This window comes from Danaus plexippus, chromosome 19 (assembly GCF_018135715.1).
Source record: "Danaus plexippus chromosome 19, MEX_DaPlex, whole genome shotgun sequence".
Classification (NCBI taxonomy): domain Eukaryota; kingdom Metazoa; phylum Arthropoda; class Insecta; order Lepidoptera; family Nymphalidae; genus Danaus; species Danaus plexippus.
The window spans coordinates 1475573-1495498 of record NC_083549.1 but is presented as its reverse complement, the minus strand read 5'-3'; the positions used below and the strand labels follow the sequence as shown (position 1 = coordinate 1495498).

The 19926-nt window shown below is 27.8% G+C and overlaps 1 protein-coding gene across 1 annotated transcript in view; it reads left to right on the top strand.

Moving 5' to 3' along the window:
• The first annotated feature begins 4828 nt into the window (after positions 1 to 4828).
• The window catches only part of LOC116767923 (furin-like protease 2), a 28363-nt gene continuing 13265 nt past the window's right edge, over positions 4829 to 19926 (top strand). The window contains exons 1-2 of the mRNA XM_032658463.2: positions 4829 to 5066; positions 18423 to 18527. Coding sequence (XP_032514354.2) covers positions 4926 to 5066; positions 18423 to 18527 — 246 coding nt within the window. The 5' untranslated portion in view covers positions 4829 to 4925. The remainder of the gene's footprint in view (positions 5067 to 18422; positions 18528 to 19926) is intronic.

Below are 19926 nucleotides of genomic sequence, written 5' to 3'. Positions count from 1 at the left end.
TAGAATAAAGTAACTGAATGTATTGAATATAATATTAATTTTATGGCTGTATAATTATATACAATCCTATGCATTCGTGTAAGGTTCTAAATGTAGGCTAAAGTGTAAAAAGTTTTTAAACTAATATATATATACTCAAAAAATCTTAACTATAATTTCACATAAGTCATGTTGGTTGAGCGATTTTGTATCTATTTGGGGTGCCATACAAGTGTTTTAGATTATATATATATATAAACATTATCATTATATTTCAAATTTAACTTTAAACTAAGGAAAGCAAATTTACAAATTCACAGTTTTGTATATATATAGTTACAAGCACTCAAACAATCGTTGTTTTGTTAATTTCAAGATATCATTCCGACCAGATAGCCGGAAGTGGTTACAATTGGTTTTTATAATCATAGATTTCTTTTATAAAGTTCTTCAATCTCTACAATTAATTAACGTTAACAAAATATAAATCTAGCACAAAATAATGCGATGTATGATGATGTTATAATGTCTAAACCTAGGATAAGAAAAAGATAAAAATTATAAATGAAATCATTGAAGTCTTTATTCTCAAGCTATAGCGTGACCAAGAAAAAGAGAGCTTGTTTTTGTACATATATATATCATAAGAAGGCTTCTTTTTTAAAGGGGAAAATCATCATGTGACCTCTCTTGTCCTGGGTGGGGCGAGAGGGAGTGAGATTATAAGAAGACTAAATTTTTTATTATGGTTGTCAAGCGATTATAAATGTCACGAAATAATACGCTTAGCCTTACTAAATTAGGTACTAAATTAGAGTCAATTGTAAAAGAAAATGAACGATAAATACAGACAATCAAATTTTGTAGTATAAAATATAAAAGTAATTAACTTTGAACGCGTTTAATGAAGATGTAATTGTTCACTAATGAGTGTTTTTTCCGAACTTGTTTTTTTTTTATTGAATAATAAAATAGCTAAAGTTAAATTTGTTTACGAAAACAGGAAAAACTGAACTGAAGTATGTAACGATCGTACAGTATTTATAAAACAAGACCAAAACGAATATAATAAAGTTACAAAAGATAATAAAGTTGCAATACAAAAAAATCATAAAGTTGGGATTTAATTTACTTTGTAAAGAAGTTGTTTGAAAATATGACACAATAAGCTTTTCATAACACTTGTAACATGTTAAAATAATATTACAATATATATGCATATATATATATATGCATATATTGTTATCTCAATAAACAATAACACTATTGGATATTAAATTATAAATCTCTATTTTATATATCATCGTAAAAGAGAAATTTATATGCATTTATATATATATAATTTTATCTCTCAAACGGGTGAAAGAAGTATGAATGTAAGCACATAATTTTGTATACACGTATATATCTGTAGTTTAAAAATAATATAGGATAGAAAAGTAATTATAAATTATTAGCCGTCAATATTCGTATTACTTGTGTAAACTAATATTTTATAACCGTTAGATTATAATAAAATCTCAAAACATGAACGGGTTTTGAGTATTATTACATTTACGCAAGCCAGAACTAGATGGCGCTAGCAGTTTCAATCTTTATAATCAAGAATGAAATTTATAACATCTACACTTCAAGTCTAAATATAAGGTTAAATTACGTTCTGAGATCACATGTAGGATATTAATTGCATTTAGTCTGATGCTGTTAGAAGTATTAGTAATAAATATAAAGAGATTGTCTTCCAGCGATGGCACATGTTATTCAAACTTGGCACTATAAGTCTGTAACTTTTTTGGCTTAACCTTATAAATCATATGTGTAGTGTAAACAAGTAGCTTATTTTCAATATTCAATACAATATGTTACAGTAAATTGAATAAGTTTTCGCAACGCTTTTTCATATAACACAATCTTGTTTATTATGTAGAAATATTAATAAAAGAAGTTATAAGATTAAAAATTCGTAAATATGGTTTAATTACTAATAGATAAATGTTGATTGATTAAAAAGGACAATTGATATTTGAAACAGATATTACGATTGAGTTACAGTTTCGTTCAATGGTTTAGAAAGTCGGGAGCCAGAATTCAGCATTCTCTAAAATCCTTTCCTCTTTCCATTGTCTGTTTGAATTCCTTTTCAAGAGAGGTAACGCATCTGTAACTATTTTACAGTCGTCCAAGAGAAATTGTTACTCGTTCAAACAGGAAGGCCTTCTATTCCATTTCTGTCCTAATACTCAAAAATTGCCTTTCAAAAATAGTCTTTTAAATAGCCGTTTCTGCTGAATTTTTTGAACATCGTTGAATATATATTTTTTCCTACTTCGTGGCTGACGTATAAAAGGAATAACATTATTTCGTACCCTTTTATGAAATGAAAGGATACCATTCCGTAGTAGCTATATTTAGGATATTATGAACGAAGATCAAGGCAGAATTTTTATCTTTTCAAAGAAATAGATTTGTGTATCTGAGCTTGTTTATTTTATTCCGATCAAAGGATATTAAAATTAATAGTGATTTCATCCAACAAGGTGTAGCTGCTATAAACACAGAAGTTATAATATTTTTTGTTGAAGACAATTTTAAAAATCTTCTTTTTTTATTATTAAATTAAGCTATAATTTTATAGAGTAGTGTTAAGAGGTGGTGTTTCTGTCATTTATGAAGAATCTCCCCACCATAGAAAGTTTTTTATGTACCTTTTTATAGAAATAAGTTGTTTTGTCTCGTGATATATTCATAAACTAAAATCTTAAACGTGTCACGTATATTTAAAAAGACTCGTAATTTAGAATCAATGTAACCAGATTGCTATAAAGTATTTTAAGAAATATTAATTAAGTGTAAATACTTATAATTTGTATTATTTTTAATTTAAAATTTTGGTTAATAATTGGTAGCACACAAGTGTAAGAGTAATAAAAGTTATTAATAGCATCTTCCCGTTAAGACACTGCTCTGTTTTTACTAACATCCTTTTATTGGATATTATAATATTAAGAAAATTGTTTAAATAGCCTAAAGTGGGAAGATTTATTAAAATGTTTTCTGGCATCAAATTACATTATGCCATAATTTCGTTCATACTGAACAAGTTCAAGAACTTTTAATATTAAATTAGTTTCATAATTCCGCTTTCAAAAGATTGTGATGATAATTTTGAATTAACCACTTTAAATATATATCTCAGTTGCATGTAACGTGGCAGGAAACCGTCATTATAATGGAAACTTTATACCCGGGACACTGGAGTGTCTTATTGCTCCGGAGCTTTTCAACTTCAAGGTGTAGTAAGAACTGTATGGGATGCAATTTTCATTCTTATCCACTTTTGGCCTCACCTTTTGCTATGATCGGTTTGTTAAGTTTATAGATATTGTTTCTGATTCTACAGCTTACTTTTACTGAGCGTTTAAAATCTGTTGCTTTCTGTTGTGTAAGAGTTTCTCTTTGTTAAAAACAGTACCGTTTATTGTTTTCAGTAATCTATTTGTTTACGTATTTTCATAACTTTAAACCAGACGCTATATAATATTTTTGTTAATTTATTTAATGTACGAATCCTGGTTCTCATCTCGTTTTGTGAGTTTGATTTTTTTAAGCATCCCATTTAATGAAATAAAGTGTTTTATATCTGTACTCAAAACATAATTTTTTATGGAGTCTGTTTATTGACAAACAAACACATTTGCTATTAAAATATGTAAGCAAAATATATTATGATTTTGGTTATAGTTCTATTTTTCCTTTATATCTCTATATGTATATTTTCCTCTAACAATTATTTTTTACTCTTATATTATATACTTGTTAAAGGTGTTATAGGTAAAGGTAGTATCCTCGAAGTAGTAGAGCCTAGTTGTGGTCAAGTTACTGCAGTTCGAACTCGGGCTGGCTCGACCCGGGAAGTACCACCCTCTCACAGAAGACCGCCGTGAAGTAGTCTTAATGGCTGCGTTTCGTCCGATGGGTGAGAGAGCCGGTTGCCCTTTCCCTTTTCCTACCCTTTCCTAACTCTTCCCTCTTCCCTAATCAAGGATGGCAAGACATCCGCAAAACTATGTTGCGGATGTCCAAGGGCGACGGTACTACCTATATCGGGTAGGCCGTTGGCTCGGTTGCCCTCTTTAGCACTAAAAAAGGTATATTAAAATGACAATGATTAAAAAGCTATCCTTCGCTAATATTATGAATATTTTGTCCACATTATCAAAAGCGAAAATAATAATTAATAAGTTAACTTTTCGTTTCTTATTGAATAACACTTTTTGTTTCTCGGTTATTCAAATAAGATATAATTTTTTGAGTTAATAACCATTAAATAACCATTACTCACAATTATATAATTACTATAGCATCAGTTTATAACACGTATATTACTTAAAGGATTAAAATGAGGAAATTAAAATGTGTCGGTAAACTCATTAAATTCATTCAATAAATTAATGGGTTCATATAATCACGCAAATTACTTTATTATCATCACACTCTTGATAAAATAAAACCACAGGTAATAAACCATTTATTTGACTTTAATATTTATTATAATTGGAAAAATCCTCAATAAAAAAATGAGCGATACGTATAAATTTTGGCTTTATAAAGTTCTATTAAACAGTTTGAAGTAATAAAAAGACATAATCTTGTTTCAGTAAAAACTTTTAAAGATTATTAAGAGTTAAATTTCCGAGAAATGACAGGTAGACTTCACCCAATTAAGTGTAGAGTCAATTGATGTACTCAAAAGTGGGCTGAAGAAAAGGGCGCCAAGTTTGACGCATGCGCCAAATGAATACGGGAATGACGGAGTCACGCGGGCTCAGTCAACTCGTATACTCCATCCTGAACGGACATTAGCAACTGATCAGGAATAAACGCGAGTGGTAACTAAAAAATTACGTAATGTGTGATAATATATAATGCAATGAGCGACGTGCGTTATGCCACCTATTCACCTTGTTGTGGTATTGACAGTGTTGGACTTGTGTGTGCCACTGTACCACGATCAGTTCGCGCTGCTCGTGCCAGATGGCCGTGCAGATGAACTGGCTCACAGACATGGGTTCATAAACCATGGCCAGGTAAGGTATTAAAACCACCACAAAACATCCGAACTTACGGAAAACTTTAACAAACTTCGAAAGCGCTTTTCAAATCCAACTAGGAGACGACGAAAATACATTAAAATAAAAAATAAATACGAAGAAAACCTTTTAAGAAACAATTATGAAACTTATAACATTAGAAAGAGTACATGTGAAGGAATAAGTGATTTTGATTTAACTATGATTTGTAAAAAAAAAAAACTAAAACATTTGATATAAAATTTAAATATTTCTTAAAGTTCACCTAAAATATTCCTACTTCATTACAATACATATAAAATAAATCTCATATTCTTTTATACGAAGTAGTTCAACATATTTTCGAGATTCAATTATATATATTATATTATTTTTTCTTTCTACGTTTCTCTCTGTGTTAAAATCAATTAAATTTATAAAATGTTCAATAACTATATCGTACTACTTTTATTAATTACAAACAGATTACAACATCTAACCATATCACCCAAGATATGTTTAGACGCAGACAGAAGTACAAAACGGCAGCATTTTTTCGAATAAAATGTAATGTAATAGGAAAGAAAAACCTACAGAATATATTAATAATAATTTAAAAACACAAAAGCAGGCTTTATTACATTTTTGTGTATGGTAATCATTGCTTACGCGTAAGGCAATTTCGTCTCCCGTGTCGTTCATTCCCTCGGGATATTTACTTTACTTACAAATTTACTTTATCACTTTCACTGAATATTTTTTTTATAATTACAGTATGATATTTTTCCTGTTATGGTTTCATATTAAGTGGTATTAATACTGTGCCATTTTGATGTTGAGTAAGTCCTCAAACGTTATTAAAGGTAATATATGTCTTATTTTGTGTGCCATCGGTTTTTTTTAGTCGAAACCCCAATTTCACGTGATGATAGCTATCATTATTTTTCGCAAAAATATATTTCTATGCTCTAATTTCCAAGAACGTTTAGAATTGGTAATAGCTGTATATATTTAAATAGGTGGCATTTTAATCAAAATAAGATAAAGTTATGAAAACAACACAATCTTTCTATTGTATTATTGATTGTATTTAATGTGTGTATCCAATAAGTATGTTTTAACATTATTAACATTTTAGAAATAAATGTAACACACGTTATATATGTTATACGTCATTTAAATGTTATAGATGATTTGTATAATACCTTTATTAAAGAAGAATTATTACACTATTTTTATATGTTGGTCACAAAAAGATCTTTTAAAGCAACTCATCGACTTTTTATCAAATGAGTAGAAAAAAGCGTCTTAGTCCTTAATAACAAAGCAATAAAAATCGATCCAGAAACATAGCTTTCAGTTTTAATTCTTATAAGGATCATATACGAGCATATAAAAAGGGTTAAAAAAAAATGAATTTCAATATTATTTTATTTTTTTAATAGCATAACAAATTTCATCTTCAACAATTGTTTCAAGTTTATTCTATTATTAATATTTGGCAAGCTGTCTTTGTGAAGTACCTTTCAAATATCGTTCATAAATACAAGCTATGTTGACTTTAATAGCTCAACTAAATATAAGTCTTTCACGATGCGCTCAGAACTGTTTATATCACGTAGTTTTTCGACATAAAACTTAATTTGTTTTCCAGAAAATTTAAGACATTTCAACTCAAAGGCTTTAGAACATTACGGTATTCTTTTATTATTTTTCACTTTAAATTAACTAACTTTAAATTTAAATTAAATATATCACATAAAATTGTTGATCTATATTAGAACTGTTTTAATATATGAGATATATAAGATATTTAAAAACAAAACGCTGTTCTAAATCAGCCATCATACATAAGTGATTTCTTTATTTGCGTACAACATTCGGCTGGAAAGTTTATTCGCCTAGTAAATTTATGGGTTGCGTATCAAGGATCTTGGAGAACTAGTTCCAATTTGTTATTTGCCCCCAGAGGGTTGAATATCTGAGAACGAGAGATAGACGAGGTGGTTTATCTATTTATCAGCAATTTTAGAACATAGGAGATTTCTTAGTTAACGAGGTGTTCAGATAATAATTCAATTACAAATATTACTTGCAACAGTTGTATGATAAAATAGTTAAGAAACATAAATAATATCTTGTAAATAATAACAACACTCACGATGGGTGTTTTTTTTTATATTACGTACAAAATGATTATTTGTATTTTGTTTATTATTTAATCCATTATCGTATATGTAAATCCAATTGATTTAAACTCATTTATTTTTTCAATTTACCAATATTTCTGTGATACCGCTGTAAAAGTTTCGAGTCTAGTTGTAGAATGGAGCATGATTTTTTCAAAGACTTTTCAGTAAAGGTCATCTCAAAAAAGTACCTTTATATATTTATAGAATTGTTTAGATAATTGGTAGACAATATCGTAATATTTTATTTGTATGTTTCTCTAAAAACTCTTCTACTCTTGCTTATTAAGATAAGATTTTTTACGAGTGACATTATTAAAGGAGTTCTAAAGATATAACAGGTTACCTTTAGCTTATAATTTCAAGAAATCAATATTTAATCTTAAATTTATTATGTGTACCTTTCTCCCTTGGTTGTAGGTCAATTAAAACAACATAATAATTTTATTATTGAAGTATTTTGTAGCACTTAATGATGTTTATAAGGCTTAAGATAGTTTAAAATTTACTTACTCATTCTTTTGTTCTCGTTAATTTCTAAGATTGTACTAAAAATATCGTTAATATGTATATATATTATTCAAACAAAAAAATATCTAAAGAAATTAAAAAATACTTGTTGGAAAAGCTTTGGATAGAGACTTTTAACAATACAGATAGGTGCGTAAATATTATTTAAGAATCTTTCACTTCTAAATGTTTTATTTGTAAAGCACACATCAGTTTTATCTCGCCTCTTCATCATTGCCTAACATAAAACTTCCAAAACACATCGGATTAATTAAAATAAACCATTTAAAAACGACACAATACTCTTGAGTAAAATTTACTCAAAAGATAAATAATTTACCCTAATATTAATATTTTACTTCTTTACGTTACGATACAAGCCAATGGTGATAAAGATTTTTGCGTGTACATATTAGAATGGAACTAAGTTTTTCGGATACTAGTTTTCTATTATTTAGGTCCCACTTGTTCCCCACGTTTCCAATAATCATTTTCATTTATATGATAAAAACAGTTTATTGACTGCAAATAATTTATTATATATAACTATGCTATAAGGTATTTTTATAAAAATACATGTGAAATATATGTATGTATGTAGACAATTGAGATCTTCTTTGTCGATTTTAATATAAATTTAATAATACTGCCAGTTTTAATATTTGCAATGCAATGTAGATTTCATGAAATAATTTTAAAGAACTGAATAGACTTTATTGGCATACACATTCAGATAAATAAAAACTGAGGATATTGAATGGGTTTCAGAACTAACGTACAGCTTTGATTTTAATATTATTTCGTTCTTATTTACTTTTGAAGTGGAGTATCTTTTTGAATAAACAATTATTAAAATAAATTGAAATACCAGTTTTAATCCGTTGGCAACATAAAGCCTTCGTTTTGCTTAAATACGTTCGTATACAAGTATTCTTAATTTAAGAACCTTGTACAATAGTCTGTCAAAGTTTAAACCTATGTATTAAAAAAAAGAAGATTAAAAAGACTTTGTCACGGATTTTATAATAAAAAATAATGACGTGGTATTACAAGTATTCTTGCAATTGTTAAAATGGTAATTTTATAAATGGTAGCGTAGTTGTATTCTAGTATTTATTTAGTTTTATATTATAAGTTAAATATTAAATTGAATTCACTTTTATAGTATCCTTTTATTTTATTTTTTGTTTTTAGTAAAGGAAAAATAACCTGCTAACACTTATAATCACGGCAAAAGTGCTTGAGCATGAGACCATTACAATTAATAAATAAGAATGTTTAGAAGGGAATCAATATAATTATTTATCTGAAAAAGTCTTAATCTCGAATACAAGGAACTTTGGAACTGGTCACATATAGATGCCTCATTCACTCATTCATCCAATTTTTTTTTTTCGTAAAAATGTAAATACTTATCAGTCAAAACAATATTTCTGTATATAATAAAACAAAACAATGTTAAAACATATTAATATATTATTGTCATATTTTTTGTAACGTTTATTATGCCATTAAAATGTTACATTATTTTTTCAAATTTGTTTTAGCACTTTTTATAATAATCGGTTGCAAATGAGAGTTACTGTGACAGATTTACTATTTATGTATTTTTTCGGTATATGTTTTTTTTTTTAATTTTTATGTCCAAAACTTTGATGATCTTATTGTAAAAAGTACTTGAACTTTATTAGAAGTGAATCCAAAAGAAATATTTGTCTTTCTTGGACAGTAGGTTCATCATTTGCTTATGTTACGAATCTCAGATAAGTTTATAGGTCGGAAAAATAGGTATATTTAAGATATTGTATATAGGATTTGTATTTTTTTTACAGATGGTTTTGTAGACATATGTATATATTAATTCAGGTAAATTTTGTATCCACACAGAATTTTCACTTTAAATTCAATCACAGAAGCGAATTTTGTTATATAAAAGTCGATAGCGTTTTAAAGACTTTCATTTTATCATATCCAAGTACCGAGGTTCTCAGTTTTTACGCAAATTGACTGCCAAGTCAGATGCATCGTGAATTTCGTTAAAACTTTATCGTTCCACGATTTTATTCATTTTCATTTAAAAATAACTCAGCGGTCTATTGCCATTTTTGAATTGGAAATATCAACATTTGTTATACTTTGGAAGATCACCATTATGATTATATTTGATCAATTTATTAGATAACAACCGGAACGAGATTGTAACTTTATAACTAATTAGTTCGGGCGTCATTTTTCTTTTGATGCTGAATATATTTCGGTCTTTCCAAAAAGCTTATTTACACAACGTTTTCACAACAAGCGGATCAACGATAGGGCAAACAAACTAAAAGGGCTATAGAACTTCGGCCCGTATCTCTGCGACCTAAAAAATCGAGAGCTCCTTGACAGTACAATTGACCTGGTTCGTATCTTTCCTTTCACACTTATTCATTAATGGGTACTTATATACCATTGGACAACGATCGAGTATTCGTTTTTTCTTTTCAAATCATTAATATTTAATTTTAATCACAACACAATACACAAATAACATAACACATGTGCTATTTCTAGTATTGTATTATATTATTTTTAAGAAGTTAGATGTTGTTTAACTATTGTTGATTTTAATGAAGGTTGATTAAAAAAAAAAGATTTCTGAAAAAATATTTTTATCAAACCTTAACAATACAAATATTTTGATAGGTTTCGGTGAATGAATCTGAAAATATTGTCATGTATCTATTAAATATTATTGGATATATTGAATTCAAATATTTTACCAATGAATAATGAAAGAAGTTACGTTTCATTTTCTCAGCCTTGCCCTTTTTATTATTTGCAATAATTTTTAATTTATTTTATTTGATTTAAACTCACACTGCCTTAAAAACAATCCTACAAATATTCTAAATGGATTTAGAGATGATTGTTACTTTTTGAAACAAACATTACGAAATCGGTTTTAGTACAACTATTCAGTAATGTAACTTGCACATGAGAATAATATAGAAAATTTTACCCTAAATTAGTTTTCAAAGTATCAATGTAAATGTATTCTGTATGAAGCTATGTGACACAGCCAACAGATGGCGGTACTTGTTGTTATTATAGATATTTCTTCAAGAACAGTTATTATTCGATTCTCACTAACGCAGCTATCAGTAAAATCTTGTTAGTCCTTATAACCAATTTTAAAAATAGAATAATCTGTAGACGTCATATGATTTTTTTTATTTCCAAATTATTAATGTAAGCAATACAAATTACACGAGGACAAACAGCGAACGTTCTGTTATATTAGTAGAGCATAACCCTAAATTCCAATGTCACGTGAACAACATAAAGGCTTAGAATACAATATATTACCATTACGGAACAAAACATCCGACAGTGGTCGACCCTTAAACCGCCAACTTGCGCGGGTTCACTGAAATAAAGCATAACTTACTGCATTTCGTATAAAAGTATGGAAATTTGTACAAATCCAACTTTAATATAATTGAAAGTTTCTGCTAGAAACTTTATAGTCTATGTTTAAAGAATCGTTGGCTGTACAAGTATATTTTAACAAAATATTTACTATTTAACATTTAAGACATCATAATAACCCCTCAGCAGTACACAACCTCGATGCAGTACACTTAACTTAATTTAAACTTAAGATTAACTTGCGAAGTGAATCCCGGGTGGGGTGAAATTAATTGGATTAAATTACACCCGGTTTCATCAGACTTGTTTGTAGATTATAATCAATGAAACGATTAAGATGTTTATCAAAAATGTATATGTAATAAAATTATTCGTTTCGAAAAAAAAATCTCTTTATTCTGTGTCGGATGTATTGAGGATTTATTATTTTTTTCACATTTGTTAAAATTACCTCCCTTTCGTTAAACGTGTTTTGTTTCAGAATGATTTATACAAAAAATACATTTCTAATTCCTTTTTGTGAAATTCTAGTATTGTGATTACCTCTCTGATCACAAGCGTTTGCAATTTTACAATTCATATCGTTATGGCTATTAGGTACAGATCGAGGCAAATATATTAGTGTGATTAGTTAATGGGAATTATTTTATTAACTGTATATAGCGTAGACAAACTAAATCTCTTTAAGGAGATTTTAGTGTTTTAAGAAACACTATTTAATTTTGTTTGAATAAAATTGAAATTATGCTGTCCGCAGGACTGTATTATGTAGCAAGTTTTTTTTTTTTAATAAAATTTTATGTTGAAATATAATTTTCATTCAGCAAGTCTTAAAAAGTATATTTTTAAAAGAGTACCAAGAACATTTTAATTTTTCAACATGAAATTTCTACGAATTGTACCATTAAAAATGTTTGAGTTTAGAGAAATAATTTTAGTTTAATTATTTTACCTAATTTATATAATTACATACGCTATACTATAAAATATTATATGAAAAGGAAGAATGTTAGAGAGTAGAGTAATTACCTTGATAAATATTTAATTCAACATTATATAACTCTTATATGTAGTTTGAGTTAGTTCTTGAATGAGAATTGTAATTTTTTTACTGTCCCTTAAGTTATTATAAATATTTCTACATAATTTCGGTACAGCAAAGATTATGTCTACAAATAAATTCAATATTATCATTTGTTCTAAATATAAAATCTTTTTATTGGAGCAGTTTTTTAGAAAAGCACAATAACATTTTTTTTATCTACTGTTTATTGTATTCCGTATTGATAAATTCATTATTATATTATTATTAATACTCTAACAATGTACAATTATATTAATTACACACGCTCAATCATTTACTTAAATGCACTGTTTGGTGATGTATTTGATAACGAAGGCACACCCTTTCTTTTTAAAACAAAATTTTTTGAAATTTGTGTTGAGTGTTTCCTTTTACAGACATATGCATAAATGAGTTTGTAGAAGAGAATCGTCTCGTGAATATAATTAATATGCTTACATATGTACTTTTATATTCTTTTTGGTATATGAAATATGTTATAACATATATATCATTGTATTGTTCTTGTATATTTGTCTTTTTTTATAGCATATTTTTCGTCAGTTTGCAGTTTATTGATTATTTAAAATGTTGCAATAGTTAAATGATTCCCTACAAATGTACACGATCTCATTGTGTGTCTAACTTAATGCTAATTCACACGCAACATCTAAAAGTTCAATGCTCCTCTGTCTCGTGACATCCCTTGCATCCAATTACACCGATTAAGTTCAACATAAGTAAGGATTAAGGAGAAAGTAGACACGCATCGCTTTATAGAAGCTTTATTAGAACAAAGGCTGAAAATTCTGAAATATATATACTGTATGTATGTACAACTGTAAAGTTTAAGAATCGAACTTTCTTTGTAAATTCTCAATTAATATGATTTATCTCAACAAGTTATTCTAGGCAATGATTTTAAATGAGATCCGACACTGTAACCTCAAGCAAATATAAAAAAAAAACATTCAAGAAATCATAAAAATTAATGGTAGATGAATATTAGTTTTTTTTGTGAATAAAAGCAATGCTCTTGCGTGTTTCGTAAAAATATTTGACAATAGAAATGAGAGAAAGAAAACCAAGATATAATTAATGATTCCAACTTGGATATGAGATGAATAAAATGACCCGAACTTTTTACTTATTGCCTTTGTTCGAATGTCATCTGTGATAATAGGTCATTAAGAGAATTTGTTCTTGTAACTTTGGCCGTCGCATTTATAAGATAGTTACTTGAGTTGACAAAAATATCTTATAACTCTAATTATTTCCCGAAGCGTTGTGTTGTGTACATTTTTTTTGTTATGTACAACAGTTAACGTAATTGAATACTTGTTATTGGAGACATTTTCCACTGCCAAATAGATATATAGAAGTATTTAAAATTCTATATGTGAGCATCAATTGAGGTAATTGGTAAATTTTTTTTTTCACGTCCTTGTCGTGAATTGTATATAAAAATATGTATTTATTAATTTAATCTTTAAATTTATCAACGATTCCCAGCGCAGTGCAGACCTCGCGGTTGCAGGTGGATTAACGGACGGCTATTTTTTAACAGACAATTTATTATGGCCGACCACAATTTTGCTGACACGAAGATAAAATTAAGTGTTTTAGTAGAATGATATTTTTAGAATTACAAATTGAGAACTTTCTCGTTATATTTAGTAGGGAATTGGTTATCAGTTATATGGATTATCGCTGAACCAAATAGTTTTGAAGTGTTTATTTTTCTAAATATTCTTATTACCCTTTAATTACACATGATTGATAATACTATCGTAAGAAGCGCTTCGCGTTGAGTAAGTCAATAAATAGGTTCAGTTTTGAAGCTCTAAATTGATAATTATTGTTGAAATTAAAACCAGGAAAACATAATAACCAGTTTTAGAAGCAAAATTTCAATCCGTACATTTATCTATAGAACTAAACGCGGTTGATTCCTAACAGTCATATACACAAAAGACTAAAGTGGTTTGACTCAAGTATTTAAGGTTTAATAATTCATAGTGGATCTTCACTTTAAAAAAAAAATTCCGTCGGACCCATTAATATAAGTCACCTTTAATAACATAAAATTTTGTCCGTTTAATTAAAAAAATAACAACAATTTTGAAACATGGCTTTACTTTACATTACTTTTAACTTTCGTATAGTAGTATATAATTTTACTTAATAAAATAGGGATATTAAACAGATTTCTGAGAATTAATTGCTATCTAAATATTTGAAATTAATATACATTTACCGATCGGGAAATAGTAATTAAAACTAAAACGTCTGATATTAAAATGCTCCAAAAACAAGAAAAGATATTGTATTTTTATATAACTGTCGTATTTTGTAATTATTCTCAGCTACCTTTTACAAAAAAAAAAAAATTGGGTTAAACAATTTTACAAAATATTGAAGTAATCTGTTGATATTATTTTTTAAAACTCAATTTTACATTCCACATCGTACTACAATCGAGGCGCACGTCAGATGGCGCGGTAAGCTAGTGTTGTTCGCTAACTCGTTTTTGCTAAATGGCCATTTTGATAAACAGCCCAAGCGAAATGAGTTTTAAGTGCCATTTGTAGATATTTATTGCCTTTAATTGTAATAATATTTCAGATTTTCGTCTCATGAATGTTTCGATATAATGATTATATAAATAGAATGAATTATTACTTAAAGACTTCATTGACGTTGTGTGAAGAATTTTCCTTTTCTGTAAAAAAATTGATCCAAAGTTCGCAACATGAGCGATTGTTTTTCAGGCGTTACCTTTGCAATTGTTTAGCAGTGAACGATTAATCAGAAAGCAACCGGAACGAAAATCTAATTAGAAACAAAGAAAAAGACGCTTAAAAACGTTTATCTTGGACGCATTTATTTATCAGATAATTGGTAGACAAATTCGGTTTGCTTATCCTTAATGATCCTCGGTACAAATTTTCCAATACTTTATTATAAAACACAAGATCAATTTTCAAATTATATCGGCATGAGTATCTTTATTTTTTGGCAATGATTAAAAATTTGAAGATTTTTATAAAATATTAACCAACTTGTAATATTAGAACTAAGTCGTTTGAGAATGCAATTAATTATAGCAACTTGCGATCCGGGTCTAAGCTCGGATTTGAATTCTAAAGCAATGATTGTGTTCGTAACTAATTTAGTTACCAAAACTTACATAGACTAGAACTGATATGATTTAATAATCATTTCACTTATAAGGCATTCTTATTTATTTATTTATTCTTAAAAGTAAATTTCTACTATACGGATCATTTACCACGAATGTTATGTAAGTTAGGGTCTAGAATTCAAGGGTCAAGAATTTTCCATGAAAAAGTCTTGAGATTTCACCCTATGTATTATATCAAAATGTATCGGACACTAAAATAATCCACAATAACATATTTTTTTCATTTTATTTAGCAGTCCATAAGGCTATAAACTAGAACACGCAATCAATTAGGCCTAATAATATTAACTATTTCCTTTTATGTTAAATCATAAATATTGTTTTTTGAAATACTAGGTCATCAGAATAATTAGACCTAACATTTTACGGTAGGTAGAGAATAAATTTATTATATCGTAAAATTTACTTAACTTTGTACATGAGGTCGTTTACTTTACTTTCATAAAGTGAACCTACTTCCCGTATTCCTAGAGGCCTAATTTAAGCCAGTCACGAAAATATGTGTACGATACAATTATGGAAAATTTTCCAAGAAACTTGGCCATGGTGGTTCAAAATTGCCTCTTAGTGGAATATTTTGTTTAATACTAGTAATTGCGAGGAACTTTTGACATTTTAACGTTTCATGGTGGCTGAAACAAATGTAAAGTATATTTTTGTTTGAAGTGGGAATAGAAATTTATAGAATATTCAGTTTTAGTGTTTTCACTGTTCACAGTAGTTTACTGCGGTCCGTAACAGGAATCCATATTTTAACATATTAAGCTGGGCTAATCTATAAGGGAAAACTATGAAAGAGTTAAAATATTAGTGAAAATCTTAAAATTTGTAAAATAATGGAAAAAGATATTATTCAGGTATATAAAATATTTTCAACAATTGTTAAAAATATTTGATCTTTGAGCTACACGGCCTAGACACTAACAGAGACTACAATAATGCGCAATTACATCGTTCTCAGAGCCTTAATTGCCTTTAAGACTATAAAGGGACATGCATCGCATTAATTAAGCCAGTGCGTTGAAGCGAGACTTTTCAATTTTCCTCTTTTGTTTTCACACTTCGCTGAGCTATTGTCAGCCTCTGAATATTTTCATTTATCTTTGAGATTTAATTAATTTTCTTACGTTAAGTTACCTTATTGTTTTGTATGGTTTCTTTGTTAGGCCCTTTGAGGGTTTGAATGTAAATTGGATCATCCTAAATTTTAAACCTTCCTGTTTACTTTGTTCCCAATTTCCCTCAAAATGTATGTATGTATGGAGTTTCAATATTTTCACGAATTAATTAAATTATTAAGAATCCACAATTGATACTAATACTATTAATATTTTAAAATCAGCTCCCAAAATTTTGCAGAGATTTATTATAATATGCTGGAAAAGACAACTGTGAAGGATTCAAATGTTTTAATATTATATTACAAATAAAGTAGTATTATTAAGATAACGATTTGTTTCCTGTACTTGTTAAAAAATAAATAAAAGGAGAATGAGGCTAGTAAAAGTAATAGCAGAATAGAATAAACAAGTTATCTATGTATTTTAAGAGATATTTATCTTTATTTTTTTTTTTAGTATAGGTTTTGTTAAATTAGGGATTTTCATTCCAATGAAGGGTTTTATGAATGTTATTGTGTTCTTGACAACATATGATCTATCCATTTTATTATTTTTTCTAATTTCTTAAATTTATTCTTGTGACTATCACAAAATATTCATTCAAATTGTGTCACTATAAAAGTGACTATATCTTATGTATCTTTGTTGTTTTCTGACAAATAATTTCGACAGAAAAGAAAATGTTTAAACATTAAAGCTGTATATTTCAATATCAACGATAATGACCTCGGAGAGGATTTATCTAATGATATTTGAAATCGAAATTCCGGGCTAAATATTTCGACTTAGCTTCAACAACCCAAAATATCACTATTTCATAGAATCTGAAATTAATTTAAATTGGACTAGTTACGATACATTCGCCGCTATTTCCCTATAGGTTTAAGAGACATTTATTTAAGATGCAACTAATCATTGACATCAATAAATTTATTTTGTTAAGATATTAAATTATATTTTGTGCTTAGGTAATTTTTAGATTTTACTTTTTTTTCAAACAAATGGCTTTTAAAATAAAGTATGAAAATCAGCAGTGCGTTAAGTTAAAATATATTCAACCATTTTGAGACTGAGTCAGTTTAAATGTAAATAAACTATGATAACTTATAACCTTATATTTTATGAAATATGTGTTTTTATTTTTCTCTTCTATAAATAAAAACCTAAAATGTTTTTATCATGAAGTTAAACGTCCAAATGGAAATCACGTGATGTCGAGGTAAAGGGAATAAAAATTTTAATTTAACTCGATTCGAATCGCCCATATATCTTTTAAGGTGCATTATGACAAATTGCAATTGCCTCGTTGATTGCAATTTGCCATTTAGACAATTTCGCGAAAAGGCAATTCTGGGTTTCATATTGAATGCGTTACATCCGAGCCAAAAATTTTATACTTTGTGCCAAACAGCCTCCCATACATACAGCTTGAATTAAAACGTCTGAAAGATAAACGAGACGTTGTTATGGTTCTTAGTAGTAATTAACAACATGAAATAAAAATAATATTATGAGATCTAAGACTTTCGCGAGTTTTATACATTTAAATGAAACTAGTATTTTTCGGATACACCACGCGTGCGTTATTTTTTGTTAAAACTACGTACGTTTCGGTTACTTTTCAGCATTGCTAAGTATGTAGTTTAAACAAAAAATAAAGCACGCGTAGTATATCCAAAAAATATTTCATTTCAATAAAAATAATATTAACAACATAAAAAAATGTTATGTTTGGTCCGAAAGTACAATTAATTTATCTAATACTTTTATATGCATTTATATATATATATATGTACATGTAGACAAGTATATACACTTATCTTACCAAAATAGAATAGCATTAATATAAATAAATTTTAATGTTTCTTGTTCCAGATCGGCAGCCTGAACCATTATTACTTATTTTCACATCCTCACATAAGCAAGAGATCAGTGAACGCAAGCAAAGAATATGAAATTCGTCTCAAGAATGACCCACAGGTAATATTTGTTTTAAGCGCTTTAAATAATAATTTAGTACTAAATACATGTTTGATGATTTGACACAATTTATTTTTTTTTTCAATAAAAACTTAGTATAGAATAAAAATCACTATTTCACAGAACACTATTACCAAACTGTTACTCAATATTATGAGTTTATAATGTATAATAATATCGAAAAATAAATGTGGTACATTATCAGAGGCAATAAATTTCAGAAGAATATTTCCAAGTTATATATTCACCACTGAAAGATTAACAGCTGTAGTAAGCGAAATGTTTCAAAAAAGAAACTTAACTAAGAACTTTAATACTCCTGGGGCTTATTTTTATACCATTAGACAATTTGGCGCTAGACGCCGCTCTAAGTGCCCCATAAAGTTTTCAATCTATAAAGTAGTATTAATTAGAAAGTACGAACTCGCCTGGACTCGATAAAATGCAAAGCGTTTTTTTATTTAATCATCGGTCGTCTTAAATATGCAAAGCAGTATTATTCTCTAGCGTTTATAGTTTTAACAGCAGATATATTTTTAATAAACTGAAATGAACCGAGCTTATCTCAGCTTTGGGTTTGTAGTATAAATCTATTTATGTAGATATTTATTGATAATAATACTCATAAAATACTAATTATTTTATTTTTAATCAATAATTTAATTCAAAAAGCTTTAAGTTTCAGTGTTGGCATACATAACACAGGAATATTTATATAAACAAAATTCCAATATAGTATAAAAAGATAATTGTTTCAGAGATAAATTAAGTACAATGTGTTTCGTACCGGCCGAACGGAATCAATAAACAAATTCGTTTAGTATTTGATGAGGATCGCTTCCACAATAGAAATACTTCAATCAATCAAGACTTCAGAATCATTTCATTTGAATAAATATTCTCAATTTATCAAATAATAGATGATTTGCGAAGCGATGCCGGAGCTGAATTCTGTTACGGAATATACAAACGTTTTGTACGTTAATTTATTATCTGTATTAAATTTGAGAATGATTGGAATGTTTTGAGAAAGGTCTGAGAGTTTCTGAATGATATTCATACTTTTGATTAAGAATTAACTTTTGTTATTTATCACTCGAAATCTTGAATAAATGCAATTTTACTATTTAAGCTTTGTCTTCGTCATAGGAGTCGTAAATGATATTTTGATTTTAAGCTTCTATAAAAAAGAAAATTGTTTGTCTATAATACATACATAAAATGTTTTAATCAACTAAGCAATAAAATAAAAAAAGGAAATGTGCCTTGATATGAAATAAACGAAGTAGAGAAAAGGACTAATCTTAAGGGGAATTCATGACCGTTATATGTTCCACGTTAAATTTAGTCTATCCATGAATATCAAAGTATCCATATTAGAGAGCTGGTAGAGTCAGAT